This window comes from Vulpes lagopus, chromosome 17, assembly GCF_018345385.1.
Source record: "Vulpes lagopus strain Blue_001 chromosome 17, ASM1834538v1, whole genome shotgun sequence".
NCBI classification, from domain to species: Eukaryota; Metazoa; Chordata; class Mammalia; order Carnivora; family Canidae; genus Vulpes; species Vulpes lagopus.
Genome location: NC_054840.1, coordinates 20,146,938 through 20,171,327, shown reverse-complemented (window position 1 = coordinate 20,171,327; position 24,390 = coordinate 20,146,938). Strand labels below are relative to the sequence as shown.

Genomic DNA, 24,390 nt, shown 5'->3' with positions numbered 1-24,390 from the left:
GAGACTCGGGGTTGCAGACAAAATTCCCATTGCCAATCCTATATATTCTTTAGGATATATTCAAGTGTAAAACTGATTTAGTTCTTGAACAATCTTACAGCAGGGATCAAAGAAACAGACCTGTAACATCATTTACAACTGAGAGAGGATAAGTGCCTCTCTCTTAAGAGGGAAATATGCAAGTGATGGTATTAAGAAACACTCCCAAATTGCCTCTAGTTCTCTCTGGAAATGTTTGGCTCACCAAAATGACCTCAGAAGCATTATATAGTAGCATATCATGCAGAACTAGTTGCTCCATGATAATCTTTTTCCAACTAACAGGAACAGTACTGTCAGGTCAGGCCAAATTGATACTTATTGAGTGGTGTGGTTTAGAAAAATCTGACCATTTAGCACAAGAGTTGGCAAACTTTTTTTTTTTTTTTTTCTGTGAAACACCAGTAGTAAACATCTTCAGCTCTCTGGTCTGTATGGTCTCTTGCAACTAGCTACCTAGTTCTGCCTCAAGCACAAAAGCAACCACAATATGTTAAATCAGTGAGAGGGGCTCGTACTTTTTATGGACACTGAAACTTGAATTCCATATAACTTCATATCATGAACTAATTCTTCCTCTAAATTTTCATACATTTTTAAAATGTAAAAACCATTCTTAGCCTATGGGCCAGGTTTGGCCCATTGACTATAGTTTGCCAGTTCTTGTTCTAGGTAAATGAGTGGATCTTCCTTCATTGCCTCTGAAGGCTTAGTTTTTATTTGTTTATGAGAGAGAGACAGGGACAGAGATAGCAAGAGGGAGCATGAGCAGGGAGACTGGAGCAGAAGGGAGGGGGAGAAGCAGGCTCCTCGTTGAGCAGGAAGACTGAGGTAGACTCGATGCTAAGACCCTGAGACCATGACCTGAGCCAAAGGCAGATGGTTAACCTACTCAACCACCCAGGCCCCCTGAAAGCTTAGATTTTTTTTTTAAGATTTTATTTATTTATTCATGAGACAGAGAGAGAGAGAGAGAGAGGCAGAGCCACAGGCAGAGGGAGGAGCAGGCTCCATGCAGGGAACCTGCTTCAGGACTCAATCCCAGGACCCCAGAATCACAACCTGAGCCAAAGGCAGATGCTCCCCCGCTGAGCCACCCAGGAGTCCCTAGGCTTCGAATTTTTTTAAAGCTGTATTTATTTGGAATGCCTGATAAAATATAAATAGATATATCTTATATCCTGTATCCTCTACTTTTAGAGAGGTCTGAAAATGTTTAAGAAAGCCTACAGTGATTTTTAAAGTGCTATTTCGGTATCTGACAAAACGACACCCTTTAACAGAGCTCTCTTTTGTCTGAGAAAGTTGGGCATGCCCATCCAGACACAAAATAGGGTTAAGACTGGAATAGCTGAATTTATTCATGTAACAAACTTTTTATTAAATATCTGTTATGGGGAAGCATTAAGGATAAATATGGGAAAGATGAAGTTCCTACCTTCCCGTAGTTTACAAATTCATGGTGAATTCGTAACCAGACCATTTTTGAATCTTAAGAAAGCTCTGCAAATTCATTCTGAGCATTGTGTAAGTTAATAAGACAATTTGAAACAAATCCTCTAGATCACACCATAAAAGGAATCATTTAGTGACACGCTTCTAGATATTTTATAAGCAAGAAGATCTGCCTTAGTCAGTCAGGGGCTTGGGAAATTTGTGTTTGTTTGCATGGTGTACATGAACATACAGAACCCTATGTTCACATGTGATGAGTTATCCAGTGCTTAGTCTGGATGGCTGGCACTGCTCTGAAGGCAAATTATCTTGTAATTCATATTTCATAAAGCAGTCTATTTCATCAAAGAAGAAAATGCATATTAAAATTGTGTTATTTTCAAAAGCCCAAAAGATATTAGAAACCTATTGTCCCTTTTCTGCAAGTGTAGCAACAGATAAATAGGGAGGGAGCAGAGCCTCATGGTTCCCTGGGGTATCCGTTTAAAAGCATTATTGCATGTTTTTGAGTTGTTATCTCCCAGTGTACAAGAGCTAACTTCAGTGTGATGATTTGTGCATGGAAATATGACAGACTGCAAAATGAAATCTTTGCAAAATACAGACATTTGGTCTAATTTTGCCTTTGTTATGTCATATATACACGGCCTCCAATGATTGATACACATCTATATAAATTCTCCAGTTGCTGTGTTCTTCTCCTGGGTTTTTTTTCTTCAGCTCTCTTTATTTTCATGCAAATCTCCAAAAAAGAGCATGAATGACTAGACAAAGAAAAATGGAAATCTAATTCCCTGGCAATCATTTGAAAAGAATAAATCAGCTTGGAAAATGCCTATAATAGCCTGTGATTTCCTTTCCAAAAATATAGACCAATTTTATGCTGGTAAGGGATCAATTTTGTGCTTTTCTTTTTAGTAGAGGAAAAATTAGTGGGAAGGAAATACACAGTTTCTACTAAGCGGCAATAAAATATTTTCAGTTGAATTACTTCTATTAGTTTCTTGCTGTGTGTTTTCTCTCTGCTTGCTTTTTATTTGTGCATGGTTTTCCTTTTGCAAAAATCCCTCAGCTACCTTCATGATCATAGGCTTTATGGAGGGTAAATTTTACATTGAGTTTTCGTGAATCAAATTGTTATAGATATAAGGAGGCTTTATACCATTTACCAAGAAATTTGAGTTTAGTTGATTTGCTCACATTGGAATAAACATCTGGAGTTATGTTTCTGGAGTCAGAATCTAGTGGGAGGACAAACTAGACCCACTCTTAACATGAGACTCCTTGCCTTCACATTTTCAAGGGACATTGGCTCTTAAGACAATTTTACAGAAGCTGCTTGAGACCTTTTTAGCAATCTTTTGATGTGCGCACTTTGGACCAAGAGTATTACTTTTTCATTTTCTCCTGTAGTTTATCCTCCTTCTTGGCTTCCATTCTGATCTCAGGCCAATATCCTTTTGTTAAATTTTTACTTAGTCTAACTCTTATTTTCCCCTGGAAAATTATTTTTTTAGTTTCTACCGGATGGATTTATTTGAATCGTAACACAAATATGTGACATCCTACGAGTCCCCTAGTGTTTCCTGAGGGTGCCCTTGATTATCCCTTGACGATTGTAGATGATCAGTAATGCAGGTCAGAGAATATTGGAGTAGAATGGGATCTTCGGGGTCATAGTTCTAATCTCATCATACCATAGCTAGGGAAATGGAGACCCAGTGAATAACACCTGTGATTTCATGGTCAGCTCATAATAAAGCTACGATGACAGTCAGATTTGGAAGACACAGCTCTTTGCAATGCTTTGTCTGCTTCATTAGTTAAGAAACTTACAATAGTAAAACTAAAGCAAGCATCTGTGGTCACTTTTAGGTCTCTTGTATCAGTTGGTATTTATCCTTTCAGTATAAAGTCTTACCTCTTTAATCTCTTTTGGCTATGACTTTCTCCAAGAATATCGATAACATTCCCTCAGATTGCATAGCCAAGGGGGAAGCCAGCAGTATTTTTGGCTTTATCAATATGGGAGAGAGAGAGAATACACAAATCTCTATCTCATCAATAGGTGTAGTTTAGACCATATTTCTAAGTTTGATTTAGAAATCATTCACATGTCCAGAGTATTTGTTTGAAATTGCCAGTCTCATAGATGAAAATAGGTGGATATTGACAGTTTCATTTGGTTCAACCTTATAGGTCAAGGGACCTGCACAGCTTTTATAGTTTACACAGCATTACTTTCTGAATTTCACAGCTGTGTTAGACAGTTGTTAGGGCAGAGAGTTATTAGCTTTGAATTGGTAATGAGGAAAAAACTCAGACTAATTAAATTCAGGTAGATTAAATCACTTTTCTAGGTTCTCATATCTCATTGCACTACAAATCTCACCTCTAGGTCTCAGTGTTTGAACCCCTATGGTCCATATACTCTTATCATAATGAAAACATGATTTCTGCATGTTGTCTCATTCAGCCCCTTGCTCCAGGAGAGGCCCCAAAGTATAACATCCAAACAAGAAGTCCAAGCTATAGTTCTTTACCTGAGAATAAATTGCTTCCCTGCTAATTTGTATGCTGGCACATTCTTTAAGATGATCTCAGTCCTCGCTGGTGAGGATGGTTGACTGAATTCCAGCCCTAAGCAGGTAAAAATGGCTTTGTTCCTTTGCAAGGAATAACCAATTGTGACTCAAAAGCCATCTGGGAAATAATTCCCAAACAGATCATGGGGTTGTGCAATCTTTAGCAAAATAAAAGGATTTGTTCCTGGCATCCTTGTGGCATAATTGATTTCTTAATTATGTAAAAGTTGGTTTCATGAGTTTGATATGTGCATTTGTAGGCCAAGTTTGTGACTGAAAGGATTAAGATATTTATCCATCTCATTCTGGGCACACACAAAATGCTCATTAAAGGTTCTTTACAAGTGGGTGATGATGCAGCCCCCAGACTGATAAGATCATATTTCTTCATGCTTCATAGTTAGGCTAGACAGGAACAATAATGAGGTGTCATAATTGGGCCGATGACATTTTCCCAAAGATTAAAATTAATTCTTGTCTCTGCATTATTTTTCAATTGAGTCCAATGTGCCAAACACTTTACTAAGTACCATGACCTACCCTGACACAGCAGTCCTCAACTGAATCACTTGTGGAACTGGTTAAAACTATATCTGCCTGGGACCCAGCCTGGTCTCTGAGGGATCTAGGATTTTTTTTTTAAGTTACACAGGTGATTCTGATTTTCTGGTTAATTACCACTGCCTTCTCTCATTTCATAAAAATCTTGAGAAGTCCTCTCTGAGAAATTTTAAAGGAGGATGATGAGGAAGAAGCAGAAACAGCTTTCTAGGCATTCTCTTCTGTCTTTCTGTGATCATGAAGGTAGGAGGGCGTTTCTGTATTCAGTTGATGTGGATATATGAAGTCCAAAGCCTTCACCTCTCCTTTTTCTCTGGTTCCTCTCTGCAGTCTCCTTTCAGCCTGCTTCAGGAATGAGCTTCTGGAGTCCCGGAGAGAAACCCCGAAACAGTCTGACGTCTTCTTTAGACATTCCAGCCCTCCAAACCGATCAGTGTACCCGTAGAGCCCCGTATCTGTATTTTGAGTGTGTGTTTCTTATGTTCCCATGTACGTATGTGTGCGCGCGTGTGCGTGTGTGCGTGTGTGTCCAGCCCTCGTAAGCAGGACTTGAAGACACTTTGGCTCAGAGACCCCACTGCTTGAAGGCACAGAGCCACTAGTAAGAAAATCTTTTGAAGGGACTCAAAACTTACAAGAAAGGACATTTTCTGCAGATTCTGCATCCTTAGATCTAGCACTGGGCAGTCAGGAACCTCTGTGTTTGTCGGTGAGCTTTTGTGTTTTTTCTTAGAAGGGAGGGGCTCAGGTTGGAAAGAGGGGCATTACGATGGTTAGTGGAACCCTTTTCTGTTATTTTCTGTTGTGTTTCTAAAACTCATAAAGAAGCTTTTTGAGCAGGTCTCAAACTTAAAATGTCTTTTTAAGAAAAGGAGAAAAAAGTTGTTATTGTCTGTGCATAAGAAAATTGTAGGCGATTAAGAGCCTCAGGCCATTTGAATGCTGGTCATGCAATAATATTGCAAATAGTAACACACTAAGGTGTCAACTATACTGCTGGGCAGAGAGACGATAATTACTGTAAGTAGCCAATGTGGGGAGATGGTTCTTTTCTTCTTTTTGAGAATTTGCATTATCAGTCTCCTCCCCTCATACGTAGATAGAAAGTTCATGAACACTGTGTCAGATCCTATCACTGCCACCTTGTTGGCATCTGATATGATGGTCTTCCTTGCTTACAGAAACCCTGGAGCCCTACCCCCAAAGCTGTTGTCTAGACCCCAAGGCAGATAAACCTATTTTGTCATTTTAATAGAAGGGTAAAAACCACCCCCGTAATATTGTTCCAGGCAGTTATAGACCATTCTTCAATGGCCAAAATGGAGTTCAAAGTCCTTTCCACCAAATCTATGACTAATTTGTTTATTGGGGCCCCTATATCTCAGTCCTTACATATAACTAGCCATATTGCTGGCACTGTTCACACTCCTTTGTCCACGACACTTACATTTGATTTAAGTGGTTTCCAAGCAGACACACGTTAAAATCAACACTGCTGGTCTGAAACTTAAAGATGGAAAGAGTAGCTGATTTTTTTTTCCTCGAACAGTTTAGAGAATCTATTTATTTCTATTTTAAAAATGTATTTAAAAGTCATTGTATGAAGACTAAAAATCTTCCCCTACATCTCCCCACACCAGATCACCGGCCCTTTATTCTGTGTTATCACAGCAATGATTTCTTGTTTTTGAGGCTGTTGCTTTATGGATGTGTGATTTTAATTTTCAATAAACTTTTGCATCTTGGTTCATCTTGCAGTTTTTCTTTTCTGTCTCTCTTCCTTTTTTTTTTTAATTCCTTAAATACTAGAATATTTACATTTGAGTGCTTGCTGTACCACGTGGAAGTCTAAAGAACAAGAATAATGAATAGTCACTGGTTCTGTCTCCACTTCTGTCAGTATTTGGTGTTTTTACTTAAGATGCTCTGAATTAAGGTCATCAGTCCTAAAAATACATTTCAGTGCCTACACCAACTTGAAGTATATTTTAGCCCCATGGGTGTTTGATTTCATCATAAGGAGTCAGGCACTATGGTATCATTTGTCCACGTCTCTGAACAAGTCTCAAGCTATAACTTAGGTTGCCAAACTTAAATCAAATCCAGGTTTACTAAACTATTTGGCTTCTGTGATGTAGGCATTAGCAAATATTTATCCAGAAATATGTAATGGAACCAATTGTCCAATTTTTTAAAAATTACACTATGTTCTGATCTTTGAGTAACTGTTTTTAAATGCTTCAAAAACCGTTGTTTCTGAATAAAAATAATTAATGTAATAGCTTTAAAAATACTCAATAAAAATATTTTTATATTTGAGATAAAAGCATATTAGTAAAATCAGATAAGCTCGTTATATTGGCAAGGTATTTTCAATAAAGGTAACAACTTTCTAATCGTCTTTCAAGGGGTTCACAAATCCCTAACAGGGTTAGTAATATGTTTAGTTTTTTAAACATTTGCCTTTTCTGTCACAAGTTTTTTTCCTTCACCCCATTTTTATGTAAGTTTTTAATAGTGACATATAAATTAATATATTTGAACTAATGGAAAATATTTTATAATTATAGTTGATCTATCTAGAGAATCAATGATGCCTTTTTATTTAAAAAGCAAGATTACCCAGCTGGAGAGTAAGGTTATAGGCAGGACAGTAGTGGACAAAATGTTGAGAGGGAACACCTCCTTTTCTGAAGTTACATGGCTTCCCTTTTTTTGACCTTTCTCATATAGGTGTTTTGCTTTATCTACAGTATCACTTTCCCTCCTCAGATTCTGCACTCCAGAAATAGTTTACTGAAATAGATTTACCCTGGGGTATCACCAGTTCTACTAAAGAGTTACTTTTTAACTAGCAATGGGAGACTTAAGGAAAAAATAAAATAAAAGAAGAAGAATCCTTTTCTTGAATTATAGGTATCACCAGCAAGTCAGAGAAGATGACTTTGAATTTGTGTCTTTTCAAGCATTTGGACTGTCTGTCACATAATAGTCACTAGGCTTGGATTCAGGAAAACTATTTTTTAATCCTGGATGATCTAAATGTCACTTATAGCTCTGAGATACTGAATTTTATTCTAAGCAATCTACACAGAAGACTGAATCATTAGAATTAAGAATTGGGACTTGACTTTTTCAGGATTTCTCTTCAAAACTAGAAATACATGAAGTATACCTTTCTATATTTCTGTTATGTTGGATTCCTGGAAAAATCTAGTACTCCTCTAGAGAAAACAGTCTGAACTGACACCTGGTTGTTTTTCTGAGGATAGTTATATTCTCACTTTTTTTCAGTTTTCAGTTTTGGGGTGTGTGTGTGTGTTGGGGAATAGTGGGTAAAAAACTCATAGTGCTACAGATCCTGTTGTCCTTGAACACTTTTTCCTTCTCTTCAAATTCCCCAGTAATCTTTAGGATTGTACATTCAAGAACTATAACATTATATGTGTAAAGAGGGGAAAAAAAGTGGTTTTTCAAGGCCTTTAAATTGGTCACAGATTTATTCAGCTTCGCTCCTTTTTCTGTGGTACATAGAGCTTATCAGAATACTCTTTGTATTTCAGACATTGCAAGCTGAATAATAAACAGACTGGCCTGACCATGCTCCCTGTGTCTTTAACCCTCTCTTCCACATTAAAGGAGAGGCATTCAGAATTTTTTACTTGTTTGCACTCTCTTGTCCACTTTCATCCACTCAACCTAAATCCTGGATTTGTTCAAGTGAGAATCCTTGCCACTTCCTCCTGTTAATTGTTTAACTGATGCCTCTCATCCCCTTGACCAAACACTAGAGTATGAAACATTTGGTCCTGCAGGGTAAGAGTTCAATGAACCATTGTTTCTTTTTTTTTTTTTTAAATTTTTATTTATTTATGATAGTCACAGAGAGAGAGAGAGAGGCAGAGACATAGGCAGAGGGAGAAGCAGGCTCCATGCACCGGGAGCCTGATGTGGGATTCGATCCCGGGTCTCCAGGATCGCGCCCTGGGCCAAAGGCAAGCGCCAAACCACTGCGCCACCCAGGGATCCCTGAACCATTGTTTCTTGAGCATCTATAAATTATATGACAATGTCCAGGGCTTGTACATAATCTAATTTAATCCTTTTTTCCGTAAAGAATGAAATATCTTTTAATTTTTTATTTTTAAATTATTTTTACAAATCCATTATTTTTTAAATTGAAGTATAGTTCACATACAATATTATATTATTCCAGGTGTACAACACAGTGATTTGACATTTATATACACTACAGAATGCTCACCGTGTTAAGTGTGGTCACCATCTGTCACCATACAGAGTTATTACTGTATTATTGACTCTATTCCCTATGCTGTACTTTACATCCCTGAGACATTTATTTTATAACTGGAAGCTTGTAACTTTTAATCTCCTTCACCTACTTAGCTCATCCCTTCAACCTTCCTCCCCTCTGGCAGCCACCAGGTGGTTCTCTGTATTTATGGACTTATTTTTGTTTTGTTTCATTTGTTCATTACTTTTACTTTTAGGTTCCACATATAGGTAAAATCAAGCAATATTTTTTTTTCTATCTGACCTATTTCACCCTACATAATACCCTCTAGGTCCATTCATTGTGTCACAAATGGCAAGATCTCATTCTTTTTATGGCTGAGTAATATTCTATTATATAGATAAATAGATAGTTACCTATACATAGATCACATGTTTATCCATTCACATTTCAGTGGACACTTCAGTTGTTTCTGTATCATTTCCATATTATTTCATGCTAGTCTTCATAGCACCCTTTCTAGAATAAGTGTAATATCTGATCTACAGATTAAGGAAATGAGACTCCAGAGACTTTTTACATAATATCCAAAGTCAATTATTTTATGCCAGATCAATTAATTTGTGTAAGTTAGAACCTAAACGTCTAAACCTGGATGTTTTGGTTGACTCCAGAATTCATGTTCCTTCTTTGTTCATCTGTGGTTTTTGAGCTAACTTCCTAAACTAGTTAAAGCTGCTCATAATAGTGACCTAATAAAATGGTAAAAAATAAAGACCCACAAAAACGAAACAGAGAAGGGATGTTTAGGATTTGGAAGAAGGAGGGCAGCCCCAGTGGCTCAGCGGTTTGGCGCTGCCTTCAGCCCAGGGTGGGATCCTGGAGACCCAGGATCGAGTCCCATGTCAGGCTCCCTGCATGGAGCCTGCTTCTCCCTCTGCCTGTGTCTCTGCCTCTTTCTCTCTCTCTATGTCTCTCATGAATGAATAAATAAAATCTTAAAAAATTATTAAAAATGATTTGGAAGAAGGAATGTATTATAATAAAGAGTCCAGGAAAATGCAAAGCTTTCAAACATAATTTTATTTTCCTAATGATGGACATCAGTGGTTCAAGCAGTGCTTCCATTAGCTCTTGCTTTGCATTTGACTGATTTTGGGGAATGAGAGACAAAGAGGTCCCTTTAAGTTATAGAAGACCAACCTGTCTCTGGTGTCTGAATACCCTGGCATCTTAGGTACTTTGTTGTGGCTAAAGAGAAGAAGTACCTGACAAAGCAACTCTTGGCTGCCTTACCCTGTGCTTTTCCATACTTCTCTAAGACCATTTGGATTTACAAATTTTCCTCAGTATATCCAAAGTGCTGACTCTTAACGCAAGGCTTCCACTCAGGGATGGAGTAGATTCGATGATAGTTGGGGAGACTGCCTTTGCTATAGCCCTTGCCCCAACTAAACATTGGTCATCTACAGGCCTCTTACCACTTCACCCATTTTTTTTAAATTTATTTATTTATTCACGAAAGACACAGAAAGAGAGGCAGAGACACAGGCAGAGAGGGAGGAGAAGCAGGCTCCATATACAAGGAGCCTGATGCGGGACTTGATCCCAGGAATACAGGATCATGCCCTGAGCCAAAAGCAGACGCTCAACCACTGAACCACCCAGGTGTCCCATGTCTCGATTCTGTAACTTACTGCACACTACTGTCTTATTTCTGGGAAGTTGCCATAGAATAAAAGAAAGAAAGTCTTGGACTAGGAGCCAAGAGACCTTTCAACTCATCATTTACTAGTATGGATTTATGTACATTTGTTTTTAGGACCTTATGTTTACACCTATGTAAAACAGACATAATAATTTCTGTTCATCTGTGCCCTGCCACACTATGTTCTCCTCCATAGGGATGTGGCAATCACTCAGAAAATGGATAAAGGAGAACTTAGTAATCTGAAGTGTCTTGAGCTGGGAGGACTTACTATATAAACACCTGTTTATACGATATGGACCTATAATTTTGTGAGTTCTTTAAAAAAGTCTAAAGAGAAAAATCAATGCCCTCCTACCTTAAAATCAGTAATTGTAAAATGCAGCTGAATTGTTAATTGTACATCAACTGTCATACTTATTTATGCAAATGTGTACACAGCATATTGTTTGAATTCCTCTAGCTGCCGCTCTCCAGTGATAAGGAATGGAGCCTTCCCTGTTTTGTGTAATTATGGAGAATGCAGAGCGGCAGCTTCAAAGCCCAAGTGTAGTCCCACTGTAGCCTTCAAATGCTAGAGCCACCTTTTATTATTCTTTCAGACATTACTATATTATGTTTGTCTGAAACCTGGGTCCATTTAAACAGCCCTCAAAATTTTGTATTTTATAGATCTGTAATAAAACTCAGAGAACTTTATTTTTCCTCTGTCCACTACTACAAATATGGCTGCAGAGAGGAAAGATACAGAAAATAATGCATTTTATTGGACGATTGTTCACTATGAGTTAGAAACAGGCTCAAGCCCAGTCTTCATTCTGTGGTCACAGCAATTATTCACTACAAATTCCATATTGTCTATAAAGTTCTTCATCTTCTCCTTTCCAGTTCTCTCGATACCCTACAAGGTAGGTTGGATTGTTATCCCCATGTACCCACTAGTCTATGAACATCTCACAGATGGGACTGTTTCCTACCAGCTTTGCTACCTCTAACATCCAGCTCTATATGTATCTAGTTCATATGGCTTTCTTGTGAGAAAACAAATGCAAAGATGTTTCGTGGCCCACCCAGGGAACAATGGTTTCTAATATCTGCTAGAGAGAGTCTTAAACTTTGATTTTATAATGCTCTCTCCTACTATGATTATAGTAGAAATTACTAGTTCTACAATCAGAGGAAAAGTGAGGGATAGAAGTTGAGTAGGGAATATTGTATGTAATATAATGCATCATATGACCAACCAATCCCAGTAAATTTCCAAATTGAAGTTATGCTGAACGGAATCTTTTTTTCCCTTTGTCTCCCAGGAGACTTGTCAAAAGTCAGTAGAATAGTTGTCTGGGCTCCAGGCTTCTCCTGTGTGGAGAGGCTGTTGGCCTCCCCGTAGGTGCTCTCATGGCCTGTGAACATCTAAGCTGAGAAAGCACGTCTCTGCAATGGGGCCCTCCGTGTGACAGCAGGCTGTGTGGCCAAAATTCCCCGTGTGATTGGCTTTGCCCTTATTTTCTGCCTCTTCCAAATGGCTCAGGAGGCTGCAAATGAAAGGGCCTCAGCTGCAGTTTGAAATTGGCATCTGCATGTCTTTCATGAGCCCGTGGGTCTTCACCAAGTTCTTTTCCCTTATTGATTTCCAAGCTTGTTTGACTTGCAGGGCAAGAGAGGAGAAAGGGATGGAGGAAAAAAAATAGAGAGGCAGAAACAAGATGCAATTACACCCCCCCCCCCAAAAAAAAGAGAGATTCTTTAGGAAGACATTCAAGTTTGTACTCCATACATGCAGGAAAAAAAAAATATGATTTGATGATAGCCTTGCAATCCCTTCCTCATTAAAAAGAAAAAAGAAATATGTTCTCAGGTGGAGACACAAATAGAGCTCTGAGGAGTATTTTTGCAAGCGTATACAGTTCAAGGCCCAGCTTCATCTGAGGCCTGTGGAGTCTGACCAGTCCCACCTCATCAGTGTCACACGCTCACCATCCTTCCCGTGTCTGTGTTCCTAGGACCTCGATGCAGTCTCAGTCTACGTACGGCAACAGCTCCCCACCTCTGAACAAAATGAACAGCATGAACAAGCTGCCGTCCGTGAGCCAGCTGATCAACCCGCAGCAGCGCAACGCGCTCACTCCCACCACCATCCCCGACGGCATGGGAGCCAACAGTAAGAGCACCTCCCTTTTGCTGCTCCTTGGGGGTCCTGGGGGCTGGCGCCGGGGAAGACCCTGCTCCGGGTTGGGGGACAGGTTTGCTCCTGGGCCCAGGAGGGGCGCAGTGGGACAGAGCAGATCACAGCCAAGGGGCATGAGTTTCTCACGAGGAACATTCTGTTACTTTTGAAGTGTGCAATTCGTGACAAAGCACAGAGGTAGAGGTAGAGGAGGGAAGAGGATCTGTGTGACAGCCACGGTCCACTTTCTGTCAACCTGGACGGGGGCCCACCAGCTCCCTCCTTTGAGAAAGCAAAAAGGGGGTACACCCAGCAGGTGGGAGGATGCATGGTGTGGTAGGCCTCAGAGTCCAGAGCCATAGACGGCAGTCTGGACTCCGTGGCGGTATGAGCTGTGCGACGGTGGGCAGTGGGCAGGTCCCCTCTGTGCTCTCCTGCTCCGTTTCCCTTCACAAGATTACCGCGCTGCACGTTGAACATCTTACAGTTCTGTGTCCCTGTGATCTTGGCCTTCTCAGCTTGTCTGCTCCGCCCGCACACAGTCAGTTAGGAGCTGGCCTAGAGAAGGGCGTCCCTCTTTCACTTATTCACGCGCAGATTCCTCGCATCAACTAAGTATAAGAGGCTACATGAGAATCGGGCCTCCAGATGGATGACGATTGCTGTATAGCTTTGCTGTAAATAGAATTAGCTTATCCGCTGGAACAAAATCTAGCAGAGTGGCTGCCCAAACTAGAGAAAGACAAAAGGAGGTAAAAGTGCAGGAGGATGTCGAAAACCCTCAGGGATGCAGAACCCAAGCACTGCCCTCAGAAAACAAGGCCTCGGTCTTGTCCTTTGAAATCCTTGATTATTCTGATCAAGCCTTATAACGTGCATTTCAGTATTGTCTCGAAGAGACTAAGGGGTCTTGTTTTTGTTTTAAGAAGTTAGGGAAGCAGGATTGTGACTCTATGGTCTGATGGCAAACGTTCAGATTCACATGAGATAGAGTATATGCGGTACAGTTGCCTGGTCTGGCAACAAAGACTTGAGAGCCAGACTGCTCTCAGACTAGTGATCAATGCATCCTAAGGCTCAAATCCTCACCCCTTGACAGGTCTGCTGCTTTGATAGTAAAAGGAAAAAGCACCATGTGTGTTTTTACTTTATTTTCTTCCTTGTGACATCTTAGAGTCCTTTTGTTCCTTCACATTTGTGTAACTGACAGTTTGCCTGCTTCTCCTCATTGACACTTCACAATTTTTCTTTGATATCCGTCAGCAAAGTCAGAGGGAAAACTGATGAGATGCGATAATCCCATGCTCCCAACAGGCTGGCCTGTTAGTGGCAGAGGCCTTTCCTCTTTGGCATATGAGTATTTGCTAAAATAAAAGCAAATTGCATTAACCTTTTTATAGATATGTACCTTTTCTCTTTTGTTGACCCAAAGACAAAATTTGTTTTGTAAATATTATCAGTAGTAAGCTTTTCTTCTCGATAGGTAAATGTTTCCAGTTCGTAGTTTAGTAAAAAACCAATCCGTGTTGCTGTGTCCCTGACTACAATTCAGAAGTGGACCATAAGAAAGAGCTGGAATCTTTCATTTCATCCCTCCTTATTAGGCCTATGGTTCCTGAATATTGCAAAAAATCCTCCTGTCCCAAGACAAATATTCTAGATGTCACTCTCTCATTCACAGATCTCCACGTGTGTTCACTGCACCTCAGTTTACCGAGCATATAATCTGTGCCAGGCACTGTGCTAGAGTTTGTGGGGATCGGAGATGGGTACAAGGTTTAATCTCCGTGCTTGAGGAATTAGCCCAATGAGAGAGACAGAGATATAGCCCATGAAGGCAAATGCAAAGAGGAATATGTTAACATCAGGAGTAATGAGCAGTTAGAGCAATAGAAGCAGGGAGAGAAGCAGGGGGAGATTGTCCCAAGAGAACATGCAAAGGTTGCAAAGTGTGGAATTAGTCTGGAGTTTGGTGACTGTTCTGTTGGATGAGAGGTAGGGTGCGTGACGGGGTGCAATGAGAGAGAAGGCTGAACAGGAAGGCTGGTGAATGAGGCCCTTGGTAACGTTAAACCAGGCAAGATGGACCACTGGGAAGCTGGTGCTGATGACGGCAGTAACCCTCTCTGTTCCTCCTGCTTCTGTTCAGTTCCTATGATGGGCACCCACATGCCAATGGCTGGAGACATGAATGGACTCAGCCCCACCCAGGCCCTCCCTCCCCCACTCTCCATGCCATCCACCTCCCACTGCACTCCCCCACCTCCGTACCCCACAGATTGCAGCCTTGTCAGGTGAGTCCACGACATGTGCCCTTGGGGGCCTGGCCTAAGCAACTCTGGGTGGCGGAGGGTGGACACTGTCAGAGCTCATGATGCAGTTGGGAGAAAAGAAAACAGCCCTTCCCATGGCGGAAGTTCAGCACTGCTACCTCTGATCTGTGCAGCGGTCAGCGGTGTTTGAGGAAAACACTGTGATCCTCATGGGAAAAAAAGTGAAAATGCGAGTTGATAGGCATATCACTTTTCATGCCTGTTTCCCCCATCTTCACTTACCCCGTCCTCCTCCCTCAGAGTGTTACATGGTCAGTATGGCCTTCAAATTGGTGCTCAGGGCTGGGGTTCCCAGAAGGGCAGTAAACTTGCTATCTTGCTCCCTTTCCCGTTCTCCAGGACTCATAGCTCTCAGCCACCGTGGCCTCGTTACATGGGAAGGGGATGTGCATAAACAAGTTCTAGTGTTTGCAAAAACCACGGGGACTTTCAAGAACCTGATGGCTGCTGCTGCTTTGCCATAGGCCAAGTAGGCACGCTCCAGGCAGGGGGGTTCACACAGCCAGAAGAAAGAAATACAGGAAGCCTGGGAGATCTTTTCCCACAGAGGCAAGAGCGGGTGCCACATCTCACGCCTAGTGTGCATCGCCTGCCCCTGCTTCGTGTGCAGAATGATCCTTTCATTGGGCTGCTGGAACGTGTGTTGATCTCCGTGTGACTGATGCAGCCGTACACGGCAGCATCAGTCAGCGAGATGGCAAAGCGCATGGCTTGTGCCGTCCAGCCTGGGGCTCTGTGATGGTGCCAGCACCTAAAAGGAGGGGTCTGGATTCTGTGTAGGACCTAAATCAGAAAGCACTAACGACTTCATACCATAGTGGCCTCCAGTGTTTCTTAGCCATGTGGACCATTCTCAGGAACCCCCAATGCAAAGCAATTCAAGTACAGGTGCTCTTTTGGAAGTGAAGAGGCAGGAGGCAAGAGCGCTGGGAACCTGACCACTGGACTCCTTCCTTTCACCCCCTGCAATGGCTCCTAAGGCACTTACCCATATAAACCCCTAAAATTCCACCAATCACTATTTATTTGGAAATCGCTGCTCTGCACAAATCCTTGTAGTTGATTTTGATTTCTATAGACCTCAAGTTCAAGCCACTAACCATCCCCAAACCTCCAATCCAAGGCCCACATATGATTTATCTCATCTGCCCCTAGTCTCTCCTGTAGGGCATCCCAGGGCAAAATGTTGGGTTTTTCCTTTATCTCGCCAATGCAGTTGGGGTGAACTTTCTTTTTCTGTTTCCTCCTTCCTCTTCCCTCCTCCCTCTGCAGTTTCTTAGCGAGGTTGGGCTGTTCATCATGTCTGGACTATTTCACGACCCAGGGGCTGACCACCATCTATCAGATTGAGCATTACTCCATGGATGTAAGTAATTGTTAGACTTTTCTCTTGAGTTTTATTTCTTCCTTTTCTCCCTCTGGTGACATCCACCCAGTAGTTCAGTTCCCCCTGGTTTTAACATTTGTTTTTAATCATACCCTCAATCTTCAATTTTGGTGGAACCAAACCAGATTAGAAAGATTCCCAGGCCTCAACCTACATACATGAGGAGCATAGCAACCAGTCCCTCTGCTCGGCAGGTCAGCCAACACTTGTCTGTTGCATGAATGCTCTATTCAGAGTGGGAAAGAGGAAATCCAGTTCCCGCCTCCATGAAATTTATAACCTCTAAAGAACTCAGAGAACTTTTTAGATGGTTCTCATTAATCTGTGTGAGACTAGAAGGAAGCAAGTGATAGTATTCTCACTTTAAAACATGGAGAGACCACAGCAGAATTATTCACATGATGAGTTGAGGACAGAACCAGGAATAGAGCCCTGAAGTGGAAGCTTCTGGTCTTTAACTTTATTAACTGGCTTCTTCTACCTTTCTTTAAAGTCAGACCTTAAGGAGGATTCAGCTGTTCCTCTCAGAACCATGTGTTCATTTATTTTCAATTCTATCAGAAGAGGGCCAAGTCATCCCTGACCATTGAGCAATATCATTGGTCATGGTTCAAGTCCCATCCATGCTTTTTAGTAATAATGAGACCTTGGGGTTATCATTTTGCCTGACTGAGCCTCAGTTTATCAAATTGGGCTCAGTATCACTCCCTCTGGCTTTGATGTTCTTGGTCTTTTGGAGCAAGCTGGAGAGAAGGGGACTTTTTCTTCCTTCCTTCACCGCTTCTTGAACTGCTCACATGGGAGCTTGTATTGTTCTGGTTTATAGCAATCTGATTTTCCTTCCAGGCTGCTCTTCATGCTGCTCTCTTTGGGGTTTACTATCCTCTTTTCCAGCTTCCAGAGGGCCCTTTGGACTGGTGGAAGAAGATACTGTCTGCCTCTGCTGCTGCTTCTCTAGTTGGGATCTCTTCTTTCCCCTCCTTGAGCACCGATGCTAGAGATGCCCCTGCAGCATGAGAATGCCCCAGCCCCATGATGACAAGTATATGCCATACTGCCCCTATGCCCTCCTCCCCCCGCCCCAAAATCACCCTGGCTGCTGCTCCTGATGGAATAAATTATAAGTGAAAACTATAGAGAAAACCTTAAGAGTAAGTTTCAGGAGGTTTCAGTTTACAATAATTTCCATCCATTGAATAGAGCAGAGTTGCCCTGTGCTTGACAGTCCTATGTGATAGAACAGGGAATTTATCCCTTCCCTATATTTTTAGAATTATGCCTTCCATTTGCTGACTGTCCCCACTGAGGGTATGTCAGGATGCTCCCTTGGCTATTAGGATCTGGAGATGTCCTCCATAAGTCCCCCTCTGCTGGTGTTGGCTAGGTCTTGTGCCAGGGTCTGGGCCACAGCTTCCTCACCTGTCAGTTATAAGTTCAGATCTATCCAGAGAATCATGCAGCTAGATGAAGGGCAGTTTACAGAGTTCTGGACTTATTGAGAGTTTCAGAAGCATAGTTATGCTTCCTTATCTATGTGGGGGTTGCCTTCTTTATAGTGTATTCTTTCGCTAGCATGGAAATCGGAGGACCCAAACTACGGACATCCAAACTGGGAAATAACCGGGAGGCTGTCTTATTTCTGCATCCTTGCCTCAGCTTCTTCCCTCTCATTACTGGAAATAGAAACCTCTTTTCCAGCTTGTCTCTCAGCACCTGTCTGAGTTATTTGGCATCCCTTCCTGGAAAAAAAAGAATGTGGTTAAATTGGGGAGTTTTCATGAGTATCCCCTCTAGGATGCTGGGATGGGTTAATAACAATTTAATATAGTAATGCAAGTGGTTAAGCTTTTGATCATGTGCTTTATAATATGCAAAATACTTTCACATCCGTATTTACATCCAAGCCCATAATATGTGTTGACCACAGAAGAAATTCCCGTTTACCAAGGAAGAAACTGAAGCCAGAAGGGAAAAATGACAGGAAGAAAGTCTGAGCCAGTCAGTGATAGAATTAGGACCTCTGTCAAGGTTTTCTTCCTGCAAGCACAGTGTTCTTTCTGCCTACCATGCTGCTTCATAAAAGACGTGAGCCATTGCCCAAGCAAGTTCATGAAGAGAGAAGGCAGATAAATGTGACCAATGTCACCAAGTTAGTTAAGATCAAGCATATTTGTAATGCCTTCTACTCCCATTCCTAGAATGTGGCCACATACCTGCATTTGGATGCCCTGATTGATCCAAACACCAAGCGGCCTTCTGGCCGTTAGGGCAGTGGTAGGCTCAGAGGCTGTCCTGAATCCCCAAATCATTTACTTTAATCGTGTAACTTTAGACTTGGTCAACCGCTCTGACCTTCAGCTTTTCGATCTATAAAACAGGTGCAAGGGTATCTGCCACTAATCTGAGCGTTAAATGAGATCATGAATGTCAAATAATTAGGTGCCTGGCATTTAGAAAGTGTTCATTACCTGTTAGAGATCTATTTTTTTAAAGATTTTATTTATTCATGAGAGACATGGGGGGCGGCGGGGGAGAGAGGCAGAGACACAGGCAGAGGGAGAAGCAGGCTGCATGCAGGGACCCCAATGTGGGACTTGATCCCGGGTCTCTAGGATCACGCCCTGGGCTGAATGCGGCGCTAAACCACTGAGCCACCCGAGCTGCTCCCTGTTAGAAATCTTTCATCCTCATCTACTCATTTGAGTGGTGGCAATGATCTGTTAACATCTCTTCTAGTGATTAGAGCCAGGTAGATTTTTTTTAAACATTTTATTTATTTATTCATGTGAGAGAGAGAAAGAGAGAGAGAGAGGCAGAGACACAGGCAGAGGGAGAAGCAGGCTCCATGCAGGGAGCCGGACGTGGAACTCGATCCCAGGTCTCCAGGATCATGCCCTAAGCTGAAGACGCCACTAAGCCACCAGGGTTGCCCCAGAGCCAGGTAGATTTAAGAGTCAGAAGGTACTCTTATTTTATGTTTTCGTTTTAGGATTTTTGACCTCTGATCTAACTACTAACCCTGATTTACCAGCAAAGAACCTGAGACCAGGGGAGAATAAGTGGAGTGTTTTCCACAGACAGAGATGGCACCTGAAGGCCGTACCTTTTGCTTAGTTATATATAATGCCAAAGGCTATTGAGAACCAGTTACATTTTCCAAAGTAGAATCAATAAATCCAGGTCAACTCGATCTGACACTGGGAATGACAAAATGATGTGGACTCAATGTCCGCTTGTCCCTTTGTCCTAATCCTCCCCGATTCCCTTCCCTATCGCACAGGATTTGGCAAGCCTAAAAATCCCTGAGCAATTTCGCCACGCCATCTGGAAGGGCATCCTGGACCACAGGCAGCTCCACGACTTCTCCTCCCCTCCCCACCTCCTGCGGACCCCGAGTGGCGCCTCTACAGTCAGCGTGGGCTCCAGCGAGACCCGGGGCGAGCGCGTTATAGACGCCGTGCGCTTCACTCTGCGCCAGACCATCTCCTTCCCACCCCGTGATGAGTGGAACGACTTCAACTTTGACATGGATGCTCGTCGCAACAAGCAACAGCGCATCAAGGAAGAGGGGGAGTGAGCACCAGGGTGTGAACTCTTCCCATCCTCTCCCCATCTGTCTGCCTCCCTCCAGGGCGCTAGTACTTGACCTTCGAAGCATTTTCCCTAGCTCCTCTTCTTCCTCTTCTCAGTCTGCCTCCTTAAGGGAGGAAGAAGTAAGAGGCTCTCTTTGATCTAATGTCCAGCCTGGCATCTGATTCTGGTTCTGGCTTTAAGCCTTCAAATCTATTGCTTGCAGGACTGAAGTTGTCATGTGTAGGTGGAAGTGAGCAAAAGAGCAGTGGGTGTCTCCTTAAGCTGCAAAGATTCCTCATTGACTTTTATAAAGCATTTTCACCCTTATAGTCTAAGACTATATATATAAATATATAAATATACAGTATATATTTTTGGGTGGGGGCATTGAGTATTGTTTAAATGTAATTTAAAGGAAAGGAAATGGAGTTGCACTTATCAACTTTTTTTTTTTAATGTACTTGTTTGGATGGCTTATCTATACCCTTTCTTTCACGGGGTGTCATGTATGTAATAGGTATCTACAGCTTGATGGCACACATGACTCATAAAAATGTCCCTTCCGTTCGTTTGATGCTACACAATAGCCACATCAAACTTTTGGGTTGATCAAGTAGTTTTTACATTGCGTATTTTATGGGTGAGACTGTATACATATGTATATGGTTCTCTATGTTGGCGTTTTTTTATTTTACTGATATTGCTACTAGTGATGGTAGTTCACTTTGGGGTTATTAAAATACCTTTCTTTTGAAGCACAGCTAATATTATTTGATAAATGCTTCTTTTGAAAACCCTCCTATTATATAACATTCTGCAAGTAGAGGCTTGCTTCTCTTTCTCTCTTCAAGGTTTAAAACAAGAGTAGTGAAATTCTAACATTATTAGACCAGTTTTCCTGTGGCATCAGTTGGATCACTCTATCATTTTTCATTTTTGATCAATAAGAGTTTGACTTTGTTGGAAAATAACTGTGAGAATTGAGTTTCCCGTCCATCTCTCTTCTGGACTGTCATAGACATAAAAATGTCCCCACAGATCAGGGAATAAGCCTTCCAATGGAGGTGATGCTTGAACCACATAAATGGAGAGTTATCTTCAGACTTTGGGAAAATGTGTGACAATATTCCTATAGATCTTTCAGAAAGATGCTTTTTCCCCCCCAAACTCTAAAACAAATATTTTGTACATATACCAATGAAATCTAAAATCCCTCTGTGCATTCTGATAAAGGGCTATGATTGCACATAAGCTTCCACTTTTGTTTTAAAGTGCAAAGGGGCTAACATTGCTCAAAAGGATAATGTATGAGTTTCATCTGAAAAGTGTATATATATTTTGTGTGTGAAATTGCATACTTTGTGTTTCAGTTTTTATTTTCTTCTTGGGATAGTGGGTTTTCCAGAACCACAGCTGAAACTTTTTTTTATTATTATTATTGTTTTTATATTTTCAGGGAAACAACATTTGGTAAGACTATGATGTCAAATAAAAAAAAGGCTATAAACTAAACTGTAAGATAGGGGGAAGGAAAGTTGTTTTTTATTATTATTTTTATTTTGTATGTTAAAGAGAGTAAGTCCTTGATTTCAAAGTTTTATTGTGCTTAAATGGTAAGGGGCACTGTTAATTTGTAGAAAAAATATGCAACTTTGAAAACCTACTAAGAGGGGGAATGAAAACTGTGCCTTGGCAATACGTGGGGGGTCAGATGGCTTCCCCTGCTGTCTTGAGGGTTTGAACAAACCTAGGACTTCTTCTGAGATATTTCAGCACTGTTCAAGTAGCACTAGGGACTCAGAAGTTCCTGTACTGTATCTTATGTGTTTGGCACTAGCCAAAGCTAAGCACAACTACTGGCCTCATGTCCTGGTGGCAACTTCTGCTCTTTGAGTATAGGAGTAGCTAGGAAAAGAAGAGTAGACAGGAGGAGAGTGAGCTTAGTAGAATTCTACAGGCAGAGGGCCTCAGCTCAGTGCACTCTGCTGACAAGTGGATGGGTTTTTGGTTTGAGGTGATTGGAAACAGGGAGAATAGAACTTTCTTCATTAAATCCATTTGCCTTTTGTTTTCTTGATATTCTCCTAAAATACAATATGTGGGATGTTGAATGTCAAAGGTTGTGTTTTTTTATTATTTTTATAATTGTACAAAAGTCAAATGTCAAATGTTTTATATGCTTTATTAATGTTTTGAAAATTTCTTTCTTATAGATGTGATACTTTTTTTTAAGCTTCTGTTGCTTGTCTTTTGGTATTTTGTGTAATGGCCTTTTGGTGAGCCAGAGGCAAATTATAAGCCATTTATGTTTGCCAGGACATGCAATAAAATTTAAAAATAAATAAAAATGCATTGAGAAAATGGTGTTGATGGTGTGTGTGGGGGGGTGTGGGTGTGTATCTGCATCTGTCAGTCCATCTGTCCGTTGGTTTTGTTTTTATCATTGAGAAAGAGGAAAAGGCAGTGAAAGAAACATTACAGAGGTTCAAATGTTGATGTTTCTCACCTCAGACCAAATAATCATTATTTTCTTATTTTGAAAATGCCAGTCTATGAGGCAGGAAAGACTAGGAAGCAAGCTATCCTCATTTGATACATGAGATACTCCCAGATGTGATACTTTATTTCATTGGAATCAGAATCAGTTTGCTCAGGGACTAGACTACAGATATTCCTATCATGTACTATTTAGTGACCTTCACATGGCAATGACCTCAGCAGTGTGGGGAGGTGTGCAGATTACCTGGTTGTATGTGAAAACAACACTACAGATGGTAGGCTCAGGGCACGTTCCCCTTTAAACTCAGTGTTAATATCACCTTTCAATCATATACATTCATTCAGCCAATAAAATATCTACTATCAAAATGGTTTAATAATTTTTACTAAAGAAATGAGAAAGTTGTTCTTTTATGGGCTATAACATTAGATGGCAGGAAAACAGTTTAATACCTTAGATTTATTAAATAATATTACAGAATAGCATTGTATATAATATACAACACCTTAAAAATATCCATTTGTTTTCCTGTTTAGATGTAGAATCATATTATGAATGTATACATTCCTATAGGCAAAGCAGGTTCAGCTTAAATTAGGGGTACCAAAGGCTTCAAAATACTTATTCCTTAAAATCTAGGTGATAGATCCCCCAAAATGAAATGATGGATGCCATGTTTCTAGGGAAAGAAAAATAAAATGCAAAGAAAATGATTAATTCTTGTTGTACTATTAAGGCACTTTGAACTCAATTGCAGTTTATTTTTTGAGCAGTTCTAGCCATTTATATAGATTGCCACTTCTTGGCTTTTACTGTCTCTTGGAGTCTTCTGAAGCACAAAGAAAAAACTTTAAAAAAACATTTTAAGACTTTTTAGTGTAGTTTTTGTTTCATAGCAAAATAGGATAGTACAGAGAGATATCCCATGTGGCCTCTGACTCCACACATGCACAGTCACCCTCATTATCAGCATCCCCCACCAGAGCGGTACAGTTGAGGAATCTGCATTGACACATCATTATCGCCCAAAGTCCATGGGTGACATTAGGGTTCATTCTTGGTGCTGAACACTCTATGGGTTTGGACAAACATACAGTGACATGTACCCACCCTTATAGTATCACACAGAGCGGTTTCACTGCCCTGAAATTGCCCTATACTCCGCCTATGCATCCCTCCTACCCCAAAACTCTGGCAATCCTCTTACTATCTCCATGGTTTTGTCTCTTCCAGAGTATTCGATAGGTAGAACCATACAGCATGGAGTCTTTTCAGATGAACTTCTTTCACTTCTTCACATGCATTAAAGCTTCCTCTATGCTTTTTTATGGCTTAAGAGTTCATTTCTTTTTAGTGCTGATAAATACTCCATTGTGTGAATATACCAGTTTCTTTATCCTTTTACTTACTGAAAGACACCCTGGTTGCTCCCAAGTTTTGACAATTATAAATAAAGTCTCTATAAAGTCTCTACATCATCCATTTTTTCCCAATTACCTCTGATACACACCTACCTTCAGCATCTGTCTACTCGTGAAACATCTGGGGTAAATTTTGGTGCTTGGGAATGATTAAAGAATACAGTCTTGTGTCATTTTAGAAAAACAGGATGGTCAAGTTCTTGTCCCCAAAATTTACATTTAGCAAAATTCTACTTGCTGAATAATTAACTGTCTGCTAATAGTGCAAAATAAATTCTCAACTCTTTTGGGTAATTCCAAAGAGTGAGATTGGTGGATTGCATGGTAAGAATTTGCTTAGCTTTGTAAGAAACTGCCAAACTGTCTTCTAAAGTGGTTGGACCTTTTTGACTTCCCATCGGCAATG

The 24,390-nt window shown here is 40.9% G+C and overlaps 1 protein-coding gene across 7 annotated transcripts in view; it reads left to right on the top strand.

Annotated features, from left to right (window-relative positions):
* The window catches only part of TP63 (tumor protein p63), a 221,487-nt gene extending 199,088 nt beyond the window's left edge, over nt 1-22,399 (top strand). For 6 of the 7 annotated variants that reach the window (XM_041731978.1, XM_041731976.1, XM_041731975.1 and 3 more), the window contains 4 exons: nt 12,607-12,764; nt 14,920-15,064; nt 16,376-16,469; nt 19,771-22,399. In XM_041731978.1, the coding sequence (XP_041587912.1) occupies nt 12,607-12,764; nt 14,920-15,064; nt 16,376-16,469; nt 19,771-20,067 (694 nt within the window). In that variant the 3' untranslated portion in view covers nt 20,068-22,399. Of the gene's footprint in view, nt 1-4,970; nt 6,391-12,606; nt 12,765-14,919; nt 15,065-16,375; nt 16,470-19,770 lie in introns of those variants that run through there. The other variant, XM_041731982.1, reaches the window with a different exon arrangement.
* The last annotated feature ends 1,991 nt before the right edge of the window (nt 22,400-24,390 follow it).